Source organism: Sphaeramia orbicularis, chromosome 11 (assembly GCF_902148855.1).
Source record: "Sphaeramia orbicularis chromosome 11, fSphaOr1.1, whole genome shotgun sequence".
NCBI lineage: Eukaryota > Metazoa > Chordata > Actinopteri > Kurtiformes > Apogonidae > Sphaeramia > Sphaeramia orbicularis.
This window is the reverse complement of record NC_043967.1, coordinates 9576583-9597021: the sequence shown is the minus strand read 5'-3', so window position 1 is coordinate 9597021 and position 20439 is coordinate 9576583. Positions and strand designations below refer to the sequence as shown.

General features: G+C 37.9%; 1 protein-coding gene across 4 annotated transcripts in view; it reads right to left on the bottom strand.

The window, feature by feature from the left end:
* Nucleotides 1-20439, bottom strand: part of runx1t1 (RUNX1 partner transcriptional co-repressor 1) — a 102153-nt gene that overhangs the window by 15990 nt on the left and 65724 nt on the right. For 2 of the 4 annotated variants that reach the window (XM_030147824.1, XM_030147826.1), the window contains exons 5-7: nt 14884-15065; nt 4463-4725; nt 2322-2419 (exon numbers count right to left, since the gene is read on the bottom strand). In XM_030147824.1, the coding sequence (XP_030003684.1) occupies nt 2322-2419; nt 4463-4725; nt 14884-15065 (543 nt within the window). The remainder of the gene's footprint in view (nt 1-2321; nt 2420-4462; nt 4726-14883; nt 15066-20439) is intronic. The other 2 variants (XM_030147825.1, XM_030147827.1) reach the window with 1 other exon arrangement.

Below are 20439 nucleotides of genomic sequence, written 5' to 3'. Positions count from 1 at the left end.
GATATTTTTAATTTTTGGGCTATTTTTTCAGTTGGAATTCTTGCACAGCACTTTTTAATTTTTGGGTGTTAACTCAATCGAAACACATTTTTTTAATGACCCGACATAGTTTTATTTACAAATGGCAAAAATGACAAAAAAGTAAAAAAAAAAAAAAAGTAAAAAAAAAAAAAACCTTAACTTTTTGTTTGTAGTGTATAAATAATGTCAACTCCATACTTTTCTCTATGTTTTAGAGTGAAAAAAGTAAAATTACATTATGAAGATGTTTGCATCTACAAACTATCCTTACAATGTGAATAATATGAACAAACTGAAAAAAATGTGTAATTTTAACACTATTCTGCTTCAGTTTATCATTTACACATGTACATTATAACTTACAGATCACAGTGGATCTACAACTACACAAAACATTTAATAACAGGTGGAATATTATTAAAATTGCACTTACTTCTCTTAAGACATTTCAGATTGTTCATATTTGTTCAGATTATTCAGATATTTTTTTTTAGCAATATTATACTTTGTTTTAGTGTAAAATACATGAAAACATTTACATTTACAGGGTGGGGAAGCAAAATTTACAATGAACATTTAGTTGTTTTTTCTCAGCAGGCACTACGTCAATTGTTTTGAAACCAAACATATATTGATGTCATAATCATACCTAACACTATTATCCATACCTTTTCAGAAACTTTGGCCCATATGAGTAATCAGGAAAGCAAACGTCAAAGAGTGTGTGATTTGCTGAATGCACTCGTCACACCAAAGGAGATTTCAAAAATAGTTGGAGTGTCCATAAAGACTGTTTATAATGGAAAGAAGAGAATGACTATGAGCAAAACTATTACGAGAAAGTCTGGAAGATACTATTAAAGAAGAATGGGAGAAGTTGTCACCCGAATATTTGAGGAACACTTGCGCAAGTTTCAGGAAGTGTGTGAAGGCAGTTATTGAGAAAGAAGGAGGACACATAGAATAAAAACATTTTCTATTATGTACATTTTCTTGTGGCAAATAAATTCTCATGACTTTCAATAAACTAATTGGTCATACACTGTCTTTCAATCCCTGCCTCAAAATATTGTAAATTTTGCTTCCCCACCCTGTACAAAGAGAAAAATTTGGAGTTGTGAGTATTCATGCATTCATTTTATGACCCACTTTAGACTGTATTGGTCTGAATGTGGAACCTGAACTAAAATGATTAACATCTTAGCGTAACTTTTGCATTTCACAAATTCATCCCAAGGGCTGGACTGGACCCTTTGGTGGGCCGGATTTGGCCCCCGGGCCGCATGTTTGACACCTGTGTTCTACAGCTACAGCCATATACTCATTGAAATGATCGTTCATCCCATGTTTGATTACGTGGACACACACTTCATGAACTTGACACACTAGTCCATCAGCTGGTCGACCTGTTACAAATGCATCTAAAACACACCGTCGTTATCTCTTCTCTCTGATCAAACATCCCTTGTTGCAGACTCACTGGTTCCTGCTCATTTATAACACTTTTTAGGACACACCTCCCTATCTGAGCCAGATATTGCAACCAATGTGTGCAATAAAGTGTGTTCTTTTTGGATCGGACTAGAAACCGTTAGATCCAACCCACCTTTCTGGTGTGTCGCTTCCACTCAGGACTGGTGTAAAAACCACTAAACTTGACATGCTTTTTCTCAGCCTCACCTTACGGACACTTTTAACGATGCCTGTAAATGTTTTACTTCTGATTAACATCTTTGAACAGTCTTGTTTTTAATTACAGTTAAGTTATTTTATCCTTTTTGGATTCACTGCCTGTGTTCAGTTAATTTCCTGCATTTATTTTGTTTCTCTCTGTCCTCTTTTCTGTTCTCATTACATTTCTGACATTGTACACAAATTCTTTAAGTCTTAAAGCACAAAACAACAACAACATATTAACCCTTCAGGCTCCTGAGCTTTGTTTTTTTTTTTTTTTTTTTTTTTTTTTTAAATAAACAATTTTGATATCAAGATTTCAAAAAGCTGTGTTTCATTCAGTTATGTTGCTTGTTGAAATATTGCGAATTTGGCACTTAAAGGGTTCACATACAAACATGCCAACACATATAGAAACTATTCTAACACCAAACCTAGCGATGCAGTTATTTCATGCAGTAAATTAGTTTTGCATACAGTGGTTAAATACTTTCAACAGCAGTAACATGATAAAAGTAAAGTATGTAGAGTGTATCAGAAGTACTACTGTAGAGATCATCTGCATGTGTTACTTACAGAGACAGAACAGTATATTAAGTATAGTATAGTAATAAAAATGTTATTACTTTTCTTACATGGTCAAGGTGCTTCCACTCCTCCGCCCACTCTCTGTCCGTCAGCCTGTGGTCGATCACTTCCTCCTGCCTGGTCCCTGTGTGCATACCTGTGGACAGATGTGGAGACGGAAAGAAAGGTAAACAAAGAGCAACGTAGCAACGCCTCAGATCCATGCAACACCGCTCCAACACTCGCTTAGTCTCCCATCGACCCTGGTTCCTGTTTGGAACTTGTTCCTCTGTCCTTTTCTCTCACCCCTTCTTCTTCTTCTTCTTCTTCTTCTTCTTCTTCTTCTTCTGAGCCTCTAGGCCAGGGCTGTCAAACCTCCAGCCCGCAGGCCACAACCGCACCCCCAAACGGTCCAATCTGGCCCACAACATGAATTTTTTGTAGCAAAAAATGACACTGACAACATCAAACATCAAGGGTGTTGAACTTGTTTTGGTTCTCAAGTAAATCTCAGGTAAAATAATAGTATAATAACTTATAAGTAGTGACAACTCTAAATTTTCTTCTTGGTTTAATGTGACAAAAGTTAAATTACATGCTGAAAATATTCACATTCTTCACAATAAAATGGGAATAACCTGAACAAATATGAAGAAACTGAAAATTCTAAAGAAAACAATATTAACAATATGCTGCCTGTTACTAAATGTTGTGTGCATTTGTAGATCCACTATGATCTCTAAGTTGTGTTTAATAATAAGCTGAGACATAATATTGTTGAAATTGCACTTATTTTTCTTTAGAAATTTCAGTTTGTTCATATTTGTTCAGGTTATTCATATTTTATTGTGAAAATTTTAATATTTTCAGATTATTTGTTTTCATGATGTAATTTGACTTTTTTCCCACTAAAACATCTATTATTCATAGGTTATTATGATATTATTTTACTGGTCCGACCCATTTGGGATCAAATTGGACTGAATGTGGCCCAGAACTAAACCCCTGCTCTAGTCCGGTAAACATCCATCACAGACTGAGCCGGAGTAAATGTCTTTCCTATTTTTATCCTAAGCGAAGTCATTACTTCAGCTTCACCAAGGTTTAGTCTATGCAGAAAAATCCCTCCCTAAAGTAAAGTAGTTTTTTTTTGTTTTGCACTCTCATTCATGTTGTAGTTCATTACTTTATTCCTCAGGTTGTGGAGCCTTTGTTTTTGGCTTTTCTTTCAACTCTATCAAACGGCTCATGTAGCTAAGTGAGGCTGAGCAGGACACTCAATGATCCTAATCATTATTGTTGCAGTTTTTGTGATCTCACTGCGCTGCAAAGAAATAAGAAGCCAGAAAATGATGTTAAAATGATGCAACTGGTGTAACTATTTACTTTTCTATACACAATCCTCTTTATGTGTCTCCTTTTTCTTTTTTTTCCTTTTTTTTTTAGCTCAGTGTGAAACCTGTGGGTACAGTCCTAGATGGAATCTTTTTATGTCCCAAAAGCTGAAACCATGTACATATCCAAGGTCCGTACAACCAGCATATGAAAGCATTACCAATAGTTTATCCATTAAAGATCTGCATAAAGCAATAACCCCTTTTGTGATGCGGTTCAATTCGACATGTTTTGATTCAACATAATATGATTCGCTTTGATGATGAAAAGGTAGATTTCTTAGATTCTTCTTTAAAAAAACTAATTAAAAAATAAACTAACAAAAAAAGCCTCATGTTCACTCCACATAACTGTTTCTCTTGGACTACTGCTCTGAATCTTTTTATGCTGTTTGTTCTAAAAAAAAAAACATGTGGCCCTATCTCAGACAAAGATATTATAAAAAAAAAACACCTGGACTTTGCCTTAAACCAGTTCTTTACTGTTCTATCCACAGTTACATGTTTCATTAAAGCCTAAAGCTTTGTTTATACTGGTGAGAACTGAGAGTAGCAGACATAATAAATCAACACTTTAACAAAAGAATCAACCTGCTGATAAATATGAAATCACTCATTACTGAAGCTTAGGGCCTTTACTAATATACACATGCAATTAATCATTTTTTAACTTATGCAAAGATGTTATAAATGATGTATTTTGATTTCATCCCAAGCTGTAGCTGATGCAAACACTTATGTCAATGCATTGATGCAATTCGATCAATCACATACATCCCATAATTCCACACCTCCATTGTTCTCACCGATAGGCCGGGCTCTCTCGCGGATCTCCCTGTGGTTGGACGCAGGGTGTCTGTACGTGTCGCGGTAGTGATGGGCGATGGCCATGTCGTCCAATCTGTAGTGCTGTGGTGGGAGGGGGCCGGGGTGGGGCAAGCCGTTCGGTTGGTAGGAGAGACCATTGGACGGGCTAAAGCGCTGGGCGGGGCTTATGGTGCAGGGCCGTTTGCTGGGGTGAACATCTGGGTGCAGGGCGCCGTCCCGCTCAAAGCCATTCTCTTTGGTTCTGTGTGGAGACGGAAGGAAGAGAAACGTTAGATTTAAAGTTTGTGTCATTGCAATTTGGGTTTTGTTTTTGTTTTGTCTTTTAAATTCAAGGACACCATTGGGGGAATGTAACCAAATGAATCAATTCTGAATATTTACAGCTCTTTATTGTTACTAAACTGATACAAAAACTGTGTAAATTCTGTCTACATTATTACTTCCCATTGTGAAGAAGTGTTGGATCATGGGAGTTAATGTTATGACCATCACTGCCTATAAAAAATGTATCTGACCAAACTGAGAAGGTCTAATGAAACATTAGTAACACTACGACAAGTGACCGAACTGAGTGGTTTGTTACACTGAGTGAGATGAGATATTTCAAGATTCAAGAGATTCAAGATTCCTTTATTCAATAAAGGAATCACCTGTCTGTGTGTACAATGACAATAAAGTTTATTGCCATTGTACACACCGACAGGGTGCTTGCTCTTCATTCAAATACAAATTCCAGACTTTTTCAAAACTGCTATTATTTCATTTATTTATAATTTAGACTTTATATACTTTTATACTTGTGTACCTACATTTTTGGTTGAGATTGTACCTGTTGTGTGAAGTAGAAAAGTTCCTTTCAATAAATGTATGAATGAATGAATTCATAATTTGGAGTAAATTATATTTCACCGACAGAAACAGTTTCAAAACATATGAAAATCACACAAGTGCATGAATATCACACAAACAAGATTCACTAGAATCATTCCAGTACTGACTGGTCGGTGAAATCATATCAAGTTTTTTATCTGCTTTCCTCATGTATTTCTTTTCTTAAAAGATTATGTGCCTTTGAACATACTCTAAAATTTGACTACGAGAGAAACTCTTTTTCATACTTTGGCAAGACTTTCACGTAAAATTCCAGACTTTTCAAGGTCGGGGCCACACTGTTTCAAAATTCCATACTTTTTAAGACTTTCAAGACCTGTGCGAGCACCCTGCACAGAGCATACACAATGAAATTATGGAAAGTAAAAAAAATACACAATATAAGATACAAAATATTAAAATAGAAAAAGAGCTAGAATAAATAGTAACCCCACCCCTCCTCCATTCAGTCAAGTCACACATTCACACAGAAACAGTAAGATGTACAGTAGTTATTGGACATTGTTGATTTTTGATTATTACACATTAATTATTGATTATCGTTGCTTATTTTGCATTGCTGATTATGCACATTGCTATACATTGCTGATTTTTCATTTTTGCATATTGTTGATTTTCTATATTATTGCAGATTCAAATTTCACTGAATTTGCATGTTGTTGGAAGCATGTGCTATAATGTTAGAATACCAAATATAGCAGACACACATTTTCAGACATGTCAGTGTGGAAATGTTAACTATTATGGGTTTAAACATGGTCTTGTCACTCTGAAATCCAGGTAAAGAGATGAGGGCTAGTGGAGATATGATAATGATATGATATGTTAGAAACTACTAGATATCTGCTTCATGTCAAAGTGATAAACACAAAGTATAGATGAAATCTGTACAATGAACTGAACTGGAGTGAAAAGGCTCTAGTTTTGGTGTGTGAGGTGACGTCTTGGATTCAGTGACACTGAGCAAAGAGGTGAACTGTCTTAGAAATGGAAAATATAAGTTGCTATATTGTCTTTATGTAGCGTAAGTATTTGTGATTTGTTTATACTAGTTATATTACAAAATGTAAATTTGAGTGTGATAATATAAAAATATACAATTGAGGAACATATTTAATTTTGTCTTATTTGTATATATTTTTCCTTTGGCATTGCTGGTTTTCCAGGTAATTCAAGGTATGGGAAAAATAAGCTTTCTGTTTCAGCTAATTCCTTTTTTGGTCACAGATTGTACGAAATAATCACATTTCAGAATGATCAGTACTATTAGCATTTTCCTTTAATCCCCTAGAAAATAGACTCAAAGCACAATACATGCATTTGGAATTGTCTCCAAGTTGTGCAGCCTGACTGTAAGTAAACAAATCTCTATCACTGACCATCAGCGTCAGTAAATCTGAAACTTCCTATATTAAGGCAGCTCTAAAGAGGTGTCACGGTGCAGTGATTTGTACTTTAGCCTCACAGCAAGAAGGTCCCTGGCTTGATTCCAGTTGGAGCTTGCATGTTCTCTCCAGGTCCTCCTAAGACACACACCTTAACCCATAAAGACCCAAACACCAAAACCAAAAGCATCTACTGGTCTAAAATGTTTAATGGCTTCTGAACCACTAATCCTATCAATACATATAAGTAATTGGTGTAAAATGCAGTTTGTCATCTTTTCGTGGTCATCAGATATGACCCATTTGGACGTTCAGAGGCTCCGTTGTGAATGTGGAAACACTGTCATCTTCTACAACATTGATTCACCAATAAAACCCATGGAGTTGGATCAATGACAGTAGACGGATATGCTTGTTTTATGTTCAGTTAATGATATCTTTGCTGAAAAAGTAGATAAATACCTGATTTCCACTGAAAAACCACAAAATCAGAAGATAATATTATAATAAATGGCAATAAATCACTTAAGAAAGGTTAAATATTGAGAAAAAACTATTGTGGAACTGCCACGTAAGTAGCACTGGGTCTTTATGGGTTAATAGGTTAGTTGGTTAAGGTACATCAGCCATAGGTGTGAATATGAGTAATGGCCGTTGGTTAGAGTTGGTTTGTCTGTCTATGTCAGCCCTGTGAGGAACTGGTCACATGTTCAGAGGGTACCCCACCTTGACTCTGGTACCCCACCCACACAAGAACTAAGCGGTTCAGAAAATGGATAGAACGCTCTAAAAAATAAGTGATTGTGGCGATTCTGTTTTTAAAATGTTTTCTAAGTATTATTACCTCCGCCAAGGAGGTTATGTTTTTGCCTGGGTTTGTTTGTTTGTCTGTTTGTTTGTTTGTTTGTCTGCCCGTTAGTGTGCAACATAACTCCAAAAGTTATGGACAGATTTGGATGAAATTTTCAGGGTTTGTTGGAAATGGGATAAGGAAGAAATGATTAACTTTTGGGGGTGATCCGGAAGAAATCCTGAATTCTGGATCACTTTGAAATTTTCGTTAACATTGTGGTAAATGGGGCCAAAATTTTCGTTTCCCAATATCTCGCTTAATTATTGACCAAAACTCATGAAATTTAACTCAGGAATTGACAATGGGGTCCTCTATCACATTTCAAAGGCTGATCCGGATCTGATCCAGAAGGCGGATTTTATTTTAAAAAATAAATGTAGGATTTGTATCACCGATTATGTGGGGAATTTTTGCGCTTGGCGGAGGTCTGCGCTCTCCGAGTGCTTTTCTAGTTTTAACTGTTATTTCCCCTCAGTATTCATTATAAAACCTGATCTTACCTCCTGACCACTGGATTCCTGGTTTCTTATATTTATTATATTTAAGGACTAACAGATAAAACCATTGTCCTCCATACAGTCATCTTAAATGTTTTCCTTAACCCATGTCCACTCAAGTACATGAACTGCACTATACACAACTAAAGCCTGAGCATATGTTCTCTCACAAATTGCACACACACACACACACACACACACACACACACACACACACACACACAGACACACACACACACACACACACACACACACACACACACACACACACACACACACACACATTCATACTCACACAAGTAGCTTTCAGGGGATCAGGTGGATTTTTGTTAGCCTGCTTCCGAAGATTAATGTGGCCAGGTGTGTTGGTGTGTGCGCATGCATGCACATGTGTGTCCGTGTGTGTGTATGTGTGTGTTCTCAGCTTTGTCAGTTCACAGTTAAATCTTGCCAACCTCCCCCCACTGTCTGCAATCCTCCAGTTTCCTCTCCTTCTCCTCTTTCTCCTCATCTCTCTCTCTCCGATGAACAGATTGAACTTCTTAATGAGCTGTTTTTATGGGCTCCTAATGCTCATCCACAGCTCTCCATATGCTCTTTCCCTCCATCCGTCCATCTCTCCCTGCCTCCCTCGACTCATCCATCCATCCATTCTCTCTCTCTTCCCCCCCCACCCCCCCACAACACGCTCCTGTCTCCCCAGCCTTCCTGATGCAACGTTGTTTATATCTACAGCCAGTGAAGCACGCATGCAAAGTCGCCAATACAATGACACTGACATGTGACGACATCATCAACATTGTAAAATACATTCATACATTCACAGACTCCCACTGTGGTATGTTTCATATTTTTCTCACATTGAAAAGAATCCAACAGCGTAGGAAGGATGTAATTCCTTCACTTGGCTGGAGGAATTTTATCATGAAACATCTGCATCTGTTGGTGTTATCAAATATTGGTGTAGCGCTTTATTTGGGTAGTCTGCCTACAGAGACTTTATAGAGAATCTGGAACAATTCAGCAGCCTGTATTCAATGTTTAACATGCAATAATGTTGTAAAAAGAAGATAAAAATGGGTTTCAGCTTTTAATTAGGTGAAAATGTGAATCAGAGATGAAAAAAGATGAACGATTTTTTCAGAATTTGTACAGGATAAGGTTAAAGAGTGAAAGATGTTCAACAGAAGAATTATAGAGTATTAAGTGTATAACAATTCATCAACAGACAATGAAACATAAAATGGTTAAATCTGAAGCAATACGCTGTTAAAACATTACAAATAGTGCTAAAAAAGAGTCTTCATACTAATGAAGAAGATCAGAATATAACAGAATTAAAGTTGAAGTTGCAGATGGTAAACAGCTGATTATGCAAAAATCAGGTTTTGCTATTTCTAGATATTTTAGTTTTTGTTTTGTTTTTTTATATTATTTTAACTCTGGTTCACACTCAAACATACAGGTGGAGGATGCCTAAAAACAAACACGTTACAAACCATACCTTGTGTCAAGATCTACATTTATATGTCAAGTGCAAAAAGCTCTGTTTTTAAGCAGAAGTCTGTGCTTTGTCAGTATTTGTGTATGTTTGCAGTTTTTGTCAGTGTTTTGCGTCCTCCAGCTACTTTTGTCACTTTAGAAGTTGAAATGAACTTGCTGTCCTGTTACTGTGTATGACAGACTGCAGCAAATTCCACTCATTAAACATTGTTTTGGTGATGGAAGCGTTAGTCATCTTAATGCTGTGATTTCATTTTAGAAATTCGGGTCCAGAGGAAGCTCCACATACTGTACATGCTTAGGGTCTCGAGCTGAAAAAGTTGGGAAATGAAGGAACGCATGGTTCAGACAGCAGGTCTTAATGCACAATTCAGATTTTTTGGTGAAATCTGATTTTTTTGTAAGCTCGTTTATATCACACATTAAATGCAACTTCAATCAGTTTTGAGTATGAACCTAATGTGGCCCTGAAGTGGCCCACATGTGCAGAAGAGGCCCTGATGTAATACAGGACCACGCAGGCACGTGCTGTGTCTATAGAAGTAAATATGGAGGCATCTCATCTCAGCATGTGTGTGGCACAGATAAAGTTTCTCGCTCCTCCTGAGCAGCAGAATTGTGACATTTGTTGCATTTCAATGAGGTTGGATAAATGCGACCTGGTTGTTCAGACTGAAGGTGCTTTTGAAAATATCAGATACGTATCAGATTCAGGACCACATATGAAAAAATCAGATTTGTGCCGTTCAAACTGTCTTTAACAGTTCGGACACAGAAAGCGGATTTAGCTTCATATACCTGCAGTCTGATCGTAGCCTTACAAAAACACATCTGTGACGCTGAACACTTCTCTCTTCTTGCTGTTATTATTTCACACAGGCCACAGCACTGATTATTATTTTAGTTATTTTTATTCTCTAGATTTATTCGTCTCTTCATGTCGTTTCTATGTTGTGTGTGTTGTATGTGCGATGATATTCCTCCCTCGCAGACTATGGTAGTATTAATCAGGACGCATTGACAGTGGATTGTTGTGTGTAATTAAGGATTCCCATTCAGATTCCAATATTTCCGACACAGGCCTCCAATAAGCGGGAATGTGGCGCAGAGGTAAGCAGAAACAAGAGGTGCTTAGCCAGCCGTATTGGTGCTGGAGACTCATCTGTATGTGTTATCAGCCCATCTCCCTAGGCACACACGCACGCACACACACACACACAGACACACACACACACACGCACACACACACACACACACACACACACACACACACACACACACACACACACAGATGCACACATATACCAAAAAGTCATACAAAGCCACATAAACACACACAAACCATGCTCACACTTTCACACTGGATCGAGAAACTTGTCGTCACACATGCACTCAAACATTCACACAAACACACCACATTTTCTCATTGAATACAGATGCCTGCTTACCGTTTTTTTTCTCTTTCTCTCAACATATTTTCCCCTCTTGCACATTTTATGTGCACACCTTTTCCCCTAAGCTCACTCCCCTGTGCACCAGACGGCCAGCAAATATGCAGGTATTACAGAAAAAGTCTGCCTATCCGACTGTTAGGGGAAAAGAGAGGTGAAAATTATTAATATCTCATTCGGCATTTTTGTCCCTCAGCAAATATAAAAAGTACATTTTCCTATCCCTTGTATTAAAAAAAATTTTTTAGCCCCCCAGGACTCAGTCATGAACAAATTCACAACAAAGCAGAAAGATGAAAATACCCCTTATTACTTATATCTTTCCATGAAAAAATGCCCAATAATCTTCAAAATACAGTATATATCATTTGTATATGTCTGTGCATCTCTTCTATTATTAAAGGTTGGTTGCAGGGCTTGTAAATATTCTGATGTAATTTTTTGGTTGCTTTGCAGCTTGACAGCATAAATGTTACTACACTGAGATGGGAATACTTGGTCGTAAAAACATGCACACAAGCTCGCGGTTTTTGCAGCTTTTCTTTTACAGTGGGGACTGCTGTTTTTTTTTCTTCTTTTTTTTCTGGTATATGTGTTCCTGGCAGGCATGTTTGTAAGCTTGTTCATTAGCACAGGGAACCTTGAGTCATTATCCAAAACTGTGGCCACAAATGATTTGGAGAAAGTGAAGATATGAACTGATGGGAACATATAAACACTGAGCCTGTTTACAGCCACACTAATGCTCCGATCATTATCCGATTTATGGAGTTGTCAGATTATTCAAGTGATCATGTAAACAGTATAATCTGATATGTTTTATCAGGTAACGGCAGTAATCTGATCATGAGAAATTGGATTAACACACCTGGATTTCTCCCTAATACTCCATTGTCTTCCTGCATGTATCCAGGTTAATCTGATTTATTGTGTTCTTTTACATTTGCGCATGTGTAAACACAATTAAAAGTGTAGAAAATGGTAGTCAAACGTGAGCGGAAGACAACAACAGGAAGTTTGAATCTACTATCACTATGTACATACATAATCCGAAAGAAATTTGATAATAGACTGGAGCATCCAAACTAGGATTTCTGAATATTGCACTTTTGAAGCGCAGGCAAATACATCAGATCTGATTATTTCAATGATCTGATTATTCCAACTTAATGGATTTTTATGACCATGTCAACAGGCTCAGTGTAGACTTCACACATCCAGTCAAGTAAATGAATATGCAAACGTCAAAAACATACGCAGAAAATCACATTAGAAACACTGTCTAATGAGGTACACTTATTCAGACTTAGGTAGTTGCTTGTTAGCTTAAGGCGAAGACACCAACCCGACTGTCGATCGTCGCCAGAAAAGGTAGCCCAACTATTAGTCGGCTCCTGTCTCCCCGACACAGTCAAAAAAGTCTTAAGAACACACCAAATCGACTATCGACTTCAGCGTACGTTCTGTACTTGCGCAAGATGTAAAACCAGAAAATGACGGAACATCTCTCTAAACACAGAGTGCTGTTGTCAGTCATTGTTGCAGCAGAGAGAGTTGAGTAGTCCAGAAGGGTTGTTGTAGTTGTACTTGTTGAACAGATGGATAGTAATAAGGAGATACTGGTGTTGTCAGCTCTCGGTCTTCTTCTTGTGGCAGAACAAAGATGTTGCAGGTGAAAACTAAGGAGAAATCGCACTATGCTAACAATGCTAATACTGTTTACTTCATGGAATGAATGAAGTCCATAGTCAACACTGACTGGCACTCATTCAGATATGATATGAGCAGTGAATGGTCATATAGAATAGAATAGAAGACAATAAAAGTGTGAAGTACCTTGGCATAGCTGTATTCACATGGAAACTTCTTGTTCACTGATTCACAAGTCAAGGGCTTTCCCTCCACCAATCAGATTGGACTGACTGAATGAGGGGTAGTGGACAATTATATATTTTGAATCAGCCAAAAAGACTGGCGACGGCATTAACGACGGCTGATCGCAGAGAACACACCAACCAGTCTCATGTCACCGACCTCGCCAGATGATGTCCGACCGCCGAAAATCGAGTTGGTGTGTCTTCGCCTTTCATCCTTTTTTAACCTTAATGCTTCATTAGTCAATATAAGGGACTTATTATTGTCTTATTCTGCAGTAACTTCCTAATTTATTTTTATTGACAGGAAGCATGGAATCTGTTGATCATATTAAAATGCTCTGTTCAGTATGGGCCTTTTAAGATGAGTGTACCAAGGTTAAAACCTCTTCTTGACCACAGCATCACCTCTGCTGAGTACATCCATCTGACCTTTTTCCACCTCTGAAGCCTTTTTTGCCCAAATAAGAAACACAGAGCAGACAACCTCATATTACTCAATATTGTCTTCAGTTACAGCCGTTAATCCTAAATGTAATTCTTCCTCTGGGAGAAAGTCTAAGAGGCATTAATAAATAAGCCTAATGCATCTATTCAGCAGATAATTTTATAGTTTTGACATTTTGATTGTATTTTGACCTTGTGGATTTTGTGTGTTTATCCTATACTTTTTCACTCCCAACTTGTCACATACAGAGTCTCCTTAGAGCATCTTTTAATGACATGTGGGATGTATCTAGACAATGGCATGGTCCCAGTTTGGTTAAGTTCAGGCAGAAAAACAACATGAAAAGGGTTAGAAAAATGCTCCTAGTTAGACGTAGGTGCTAAGAATGAAGGGAATGGCTAAAATAAGAGGATAATAAATAAATAATACCTTTTTTTCAGCACACCTCCTTTAGTAGCACTGAAATGGTGCCTATTCATATGTTACAAAACACAAATTAAGTGTTAACAGTGTCAAATAGCTTAATAATAAGAATTTCTGCCTCAGAATACAAGGTGTAGTGCATAACTAATTCAACCAGAATTAATTCATGAGGCTGCTGTGTTTATGTGTTATGTGTGTAACACTTTATTGAAATGTACATAATCTACATTTCCTTTTTTGTGTTTCTCAAAAATTCACTTTATATTCGCTCAACATTTTATGTAAACACAGTAAACAAAGACTTCTAAATCAAGTACAACTTACTTCAAACAAATAAAAAACGTAAGTTGGAGGTTACTGAAGGAGAACTGTTAGCTAACATCCTACTAGTTTTAGAATATAGTCATACAGATTAAGGCACTGATCAGTTGTTTATAATGACTAATACAGATAGTCTATGCTGTAAATTAACAAGTGCTTCAAGATAAATATGTGCATCTTAGTTCAAAGTGTTCCACGTTGTCACTTGTCATGGACTCATCTGTCTTTGACCTCGTCTCTTTCCTCAGTGGGTGCATGTCTGGCTTCAACCAGGTCTATTTTCCCCATCTCGTCCAGGAGCTGGGAGCTGAGACATCCAACAGTGCGCATCATGATGCCTTACGTCCATACATACATTAATGCATCACACTATTGCCTTACATTGGCTCAGTTTTGCGGCTGTGGTGTAAAATACGGTTTCATGGTGATGCAGACTCAAAGGGATTTATGCATGAGCTCATGTGACAGATGAGTAAAAACCTGAGCTGCTTTCATGTTTGGAGCTGCTACATTTTTAAACTCTACAGCACATCCTGATTTATATTACACACACACACGACTGTACGCGCGCGCGCGCACACACACGCACACACACACACACGCACACACACACACACACACACACACACACCCACACACACACACACACACACACACACACACACATTTCAATACAGTGAAAGGCTTGACAGTTTTAATTACAAATACATCCCAGAGTTTAGTTTCCTCTTCTATGTGTTTTACTCCACTGACCTGTCTGGCGTCCTTCTCTTTCCGTTCTCGTTGACATCCAGCAGGAGTTCAGATGAGTCCACGGGGGAGGTGGTACTGGTGTCCAACAGCAGCTGCTCGTGCTGGGCCAGGTACTGGGCCGGGTTCTGTTTAGCCAATCTGGCACAGTGAAGCAGTTCCCTCTGAAGGAGCGGCAGGTTGGCCTGAAGAAGGAGATAGTAATATATTACCAGAGGAAACTCATACAGAGGGTATTTACGCTTCAGACTGCACAGAAACATTTAGCTGCATGCCCTGAAGAGAAACTAAAAAAAAGGAGTTTTCGCTTATCGAAGATGCTATCTGTCTTGGCTTGGTTAATTTAACCCATAAAGACCCAGTATTACTTCTGTGGAAGTTCCCAAATGATTTTCTCTCTGTATTTAATCTTTCTTAAGTGATTTATCAGCATTGATTGTAATATTATCTTTGTGTTTTCTGTGAAAATCAGGTATTTTCCTACATTTAATTTACTGATCATGTAGATGTTCATAAAAGCTCAGAGTAAAGTTGAGGGGTATATCAGAAACAGAGAAAACTGAAGAAAAAAATTACTTTATCAGCAAGGATATCATTAACTGAACATAAAAACAAGTGTCTCCATCCACTGTCATTGATCCAACTCCATGGGTTTTACTGGTGAATCAGTGTTATAGAAGATGATGGTCTTTCCACGTTCACTAAAGAGCCTCTGAACATCCACATGGTTCATATCTGATCACCATGAAAAGATGACAAACTATATTTTACACCAATTATTTACATGTATTGATAGGATTACTGGATCAACAGCTATTAAACATTGTACATCAGTAAATGACTTTGGTCAGCAGTGGATGTTTGGGTCTTTATGGGTTAAGAAAATCCTTGGAATGACTGTCAGTTGCACAGCTGAGTTGTCACAAATTATCACAAATTTGTTTGCATTGGAAAAAAAGACTCAGCATTTGCGCTATTGTCCATAATAAACACAGACTCTTAAACCAAATCATGCAGGTCTACTGGAAATACAGTCATGGAGCTTTACATGTGCAAATGAATAGTGTCTGCATTTTCTTGTAGATATAATAACTGAAGCTCCTTCTAAACCATAGTTTTTGCTGTTCAAAGAATCTAATATGTTGCATGTACACATAAAAAAGGGGGAAAGGCAGAGATTTCAAAGAAAGCACAGCATCTAAAACCATAGCCATCATCACAGAACAGAAGGCCCAAACCTAAAGGTAAAAGTGTGATGTCTATAATGAGCTGAAAACACCAATTTGAGGTAAGAGTGAGACCCATTTTGTCACCTTAGCCTTGTTTGCTCATTACCGCTGAACCGCTACCACTTCCCGTGGCCCCAAGTGCATTTATACCCAAAGAGGTGCTCCTGCACATCATTTTTTTTTCTAAAGAAACTACAGCTATTTTCAATCTCTTTGACATAACAAGGAGGTCTGCTTTCTTGTGTAGAGTTGGAGGGTCATGCAGGTATGTGAGCATCGACATCAAAGACATCTGATGGGGTGCATTTTGAAGCAACAAGATGAAAGTGTTGCGTCAGTCTGGATCAGAAAGAAGTGAGGGTTATTTTGGCGAGGTACATCACATGAGCCTCCAGAGGGACCATCTTTGTAAGTTTTTTTGGTTTTCTTAATCTTTGTTTTGTCCTCAATATCTTAATCTCTCTGACACTGGCGCTTTGTTTTTCCTTTCCATATTTTTCCATCCTTATAATCTTCTCTGCACTAAAGGGCTTTTCTTCACTCCTTCATCCATTCTTTCCTGCCGTCCTACATTAGCTGCTGGATTTGTCTTGATTTCTTTGACCATTTGATCCAGTCTTTGCCAACTGTAAGGTTATAATACCCACCAAACACTGCTGTGGCTGTTCATTTACGTTTCATAATCATAGGAATTTTCCTTTGCAGTAATTAGCCGTAGTAAAAGAAATGCCAAGCACTGGCCTTTGCTTTACCTGCCAGAGTTAATGGTCCGTTAATAGTTTATGATCGTAATTACCCTCTGAAAAAAGAGCATAAAATAGATTGCTTTGACCCTGGTGAACTCATCTTCCATTAATTAGAGGTCACCCTAATTGCCAGAGATATGGGATGCATTAACAAAAAGACTGAGTCAAGAAATGCGGACCGCTGAAGAGGCCCGATCATTTTTCATATGATAAACTATGCCAATTTGCCACTGTGCCATTATGGTAACCAACATCTGCAGTTGCATAAAAGGAAAAAAAAATTCCAACAGTGCTCAGCAGCCGCAGCTAAAATCCACCCGAGATAATTTATTGTGAAAATACTGGATCTGTCATTTTTGTCAAACGGTGCCAAAACACAATTCAGGATATGCCATTTTCAGGATACACTGCACTTTATCAACTTCAGATTTTTGTGTAATTTGCTGGAGGAGGAGAATCTACTGTAGATTACTGAGTTTTTGCACATATATTTTCCTCATATTTCAATTAATTCCTCATTTTTTAGCCTCTTAACATGCTGCAGCTCAATGGTGACGCATTTAGGGTTAGATTTAGGCTCATAATAGAAGAGGACTAAAGCCAATATGCACATATTAGACTTAATTTGAAAGGGGATGTGTAGAGAGGTGAACTGAGGAGGAGAGGGACTGAAGAGATGAAGATTTGTACCAGAAGATAAAAATAAGGAGCATTGCTTAAACAAAACTGTAATACTTTTACACAGCCTGGCAAAAAAAGTCTCCACATGGATTCAATTAAGCCAATAGTTCAGGTCCCTCCATTGAATAATTAATGCAGTGATTAATATGTTTCAGCTGCAACATGTTCTTTAACCCAAACGGATGCATTAAGTAGCTTCTCATTTCCTGGAATGTGTTTCCTGGATAAAGGTCATGTGGTCTGATGAGTCCAGATTGACCCTGTTCTAGAGCAATGAGGGCATCAGGGTGAGAAGAGAGGAGGATGAAGTGATTACCCATCATGCCTAGTGCCTACAGTACAAGCCCGTGGAGGCAGTTATGATCTGGCGTTCAACATGTTCAATACTATTATAAATTCAAAAAAATATGGAAATAACTGTTGTGAACTAATATAAGCTTATTGAAATGATGCCACATGAATTCTGAAATCAAAGCTAAAGATGATTCAATTAAATATTACAGATGTGGCCTAAAGTTTTAGCAGTGACACTGATTTGGTTTTCATAATAATATTATATTATTACTGCTTTGTGTTTCTTGTTTGGACATAAAGGGCTTCAGAGCTAGAAAAAGGTCAGATGGATGTATTCAGCAGAGGTGACGCTGTGGTCAAGAGGAGGTTTTAACCTTGGCACAGGCATCTTATAAGGCCCATACTCAACAAAGCATATTAACATGGTCAACAGCTTCCATACATGCTATCAGTAAAGAGAAATTAGGAAGTTACTGCAGAATAAGACCATAATAAATCCCATATAATAATTCATTAATGCAGTGATTAATATGTTTCTTTAACTCTTTAACTGATGCAGCAGCAGAGTACAGCTTCTCATTTCTGAAACAGTCATCGGTTTGACCAAGAGCATAAAGATTGAACAAAGTCTGGATTCATCAGGGTCAAATTCTGAAAGAGCAACAGACATCATATAAAAACATGGACTGGACACCACAGAGTCCAGACCAGAACCACAATGAGAATCTCTGGGATGAGATGTGATGTGAGACTTTACACAGTGGTCCGACTCTTCAGCATCAATACAAGATCTGGGAGAAAAATGAATGCAACAATGGATGGAAGTAAAGGTGACTGAATATACATTAAATACCATAAAAATACCATGTTGAATGTGTCCTGTAATCAAAGCTACTGGCTATAAAACAAAATATTATGTGTTTTTTTGGTATATGTACAAAAGTTTAACCCTTTAACATACACATTTAACATGGGATAAGTACAAAGCAAGTATACATGCATTAGGGTTCATTCAAAATGGAGCATTTATCTGTGTTTTACATGTGGCTGAAACACAACTGACTCTAGATCAGTCTAAACATAGCTCAAAGTAACCCTAACCCTACACCTTTTAGTGAAAACACTGGATGTTAAAAGGTGAACCTAAAGTGTTCATTCCAGCCTCTCAGTGCTCTAACTGCAGCTTGACATAAGACAAACAAAACAATTGACAGCTACGACGCAAAAACAGCACAAATTTAACTTAAAAACAGGGAAACATTGTTAATTTGCGAGGCTGTTGTCTTGTGTGACGGGCACCACGCCAACACATCACGTCACTGGCGCTGTGTGGTTTATGATTGCCTCCTTCCAGTAAAGAGTCCCAACCAATTTGTGGTTTCGTATTAAGAGAAGGGAAAAGGAGTTGAGTGGGTTTGGGTGGGTGGGTGGGGATTGAAGGGGTAACATTAGTGTAATGAAAAACTCTGAGCCCTGACGTGCATTGTTGCAGCTGTGCTTCTCCGCACCTATAAAAGCTCCCCCACACCTCCAACTGCTCTCTGCTACCATATGGTAGCTGGCATTAAAGGCCCCGCAGTGGGAAGACACTAAAATTAGACTAGGGAGAGAGAGAGGCAGAGAAGGAGCGATGCAGAGGGAAAAAAAGAGTTGCATCTTTGATTCTGTAGTCATCCCAATGATACACTAACCATCTGGCGAGGAGCAGAGAAGGAGAGGCGGGACTTGAGGATGGATGGTTGGATGGAGAACAGTAGATAAACAAGAGACAGGAAAAAGGAAAGGCGATGGAGACTGGAAGATACTGCATAAAAACAGAACAAATGCACAGAGTAAAAGAAAGCAGAGAGTAAGGACGGAGACAGGGAGGACTCCAAGTCCCTGTTTGTGTTGTTTACAGCCGGTAATGACGGTTCTAGTGGGACCAATTTCGGCTGCCCACATCCACGCAGGACTTGAGCGGAAAATAGAGGCCTGTGAATGTCACACATCTACAAATGCACACACACACAGACGGCACAAACCGAGATGATATCACGCTCAGGGAGAAACCGCTGTCCTGTTTTTGTAGAAATAACATTTACCTCAGGCCTGTCACTCAAACAGACACAAACAGACGCAGAGGACAGTGGGAAGGGGACAGCAGACGAGGACAGGCTGACGAAACAATAACCATATGGATGAGTAGGTTATTACTAGTAACAGTACATTTCGTTATCATGATGGGCATCTTTTCTTTAGTCTTTGGGTTTTGATATGTTTACAATGTCAGCTAACGCCTACAAAATAAGATATGTCTTTATTGATCCCACTGTAGGGAAATTTCACAATTAACAGCAGCAACATACAACAAGAAAAAGACCACAAATGAGTGAAAATATTTATATAAATATAGAATTGGAATTTAAAATGGAATATTATTTACATATTAAACTATATATTAATATTATATAAAATGCAAGTTGTTGTTTGCTTAATTTTACTTGTGAGTATTTGGATGTTGACTCAACATTTGATCCTTACATTTGTCCCGAGGTTCATAACCACAACTATATTTTACGTTGTTTTCATCTTGCTAAATAAGAATTCAGGCTGCGATAATTTATTGT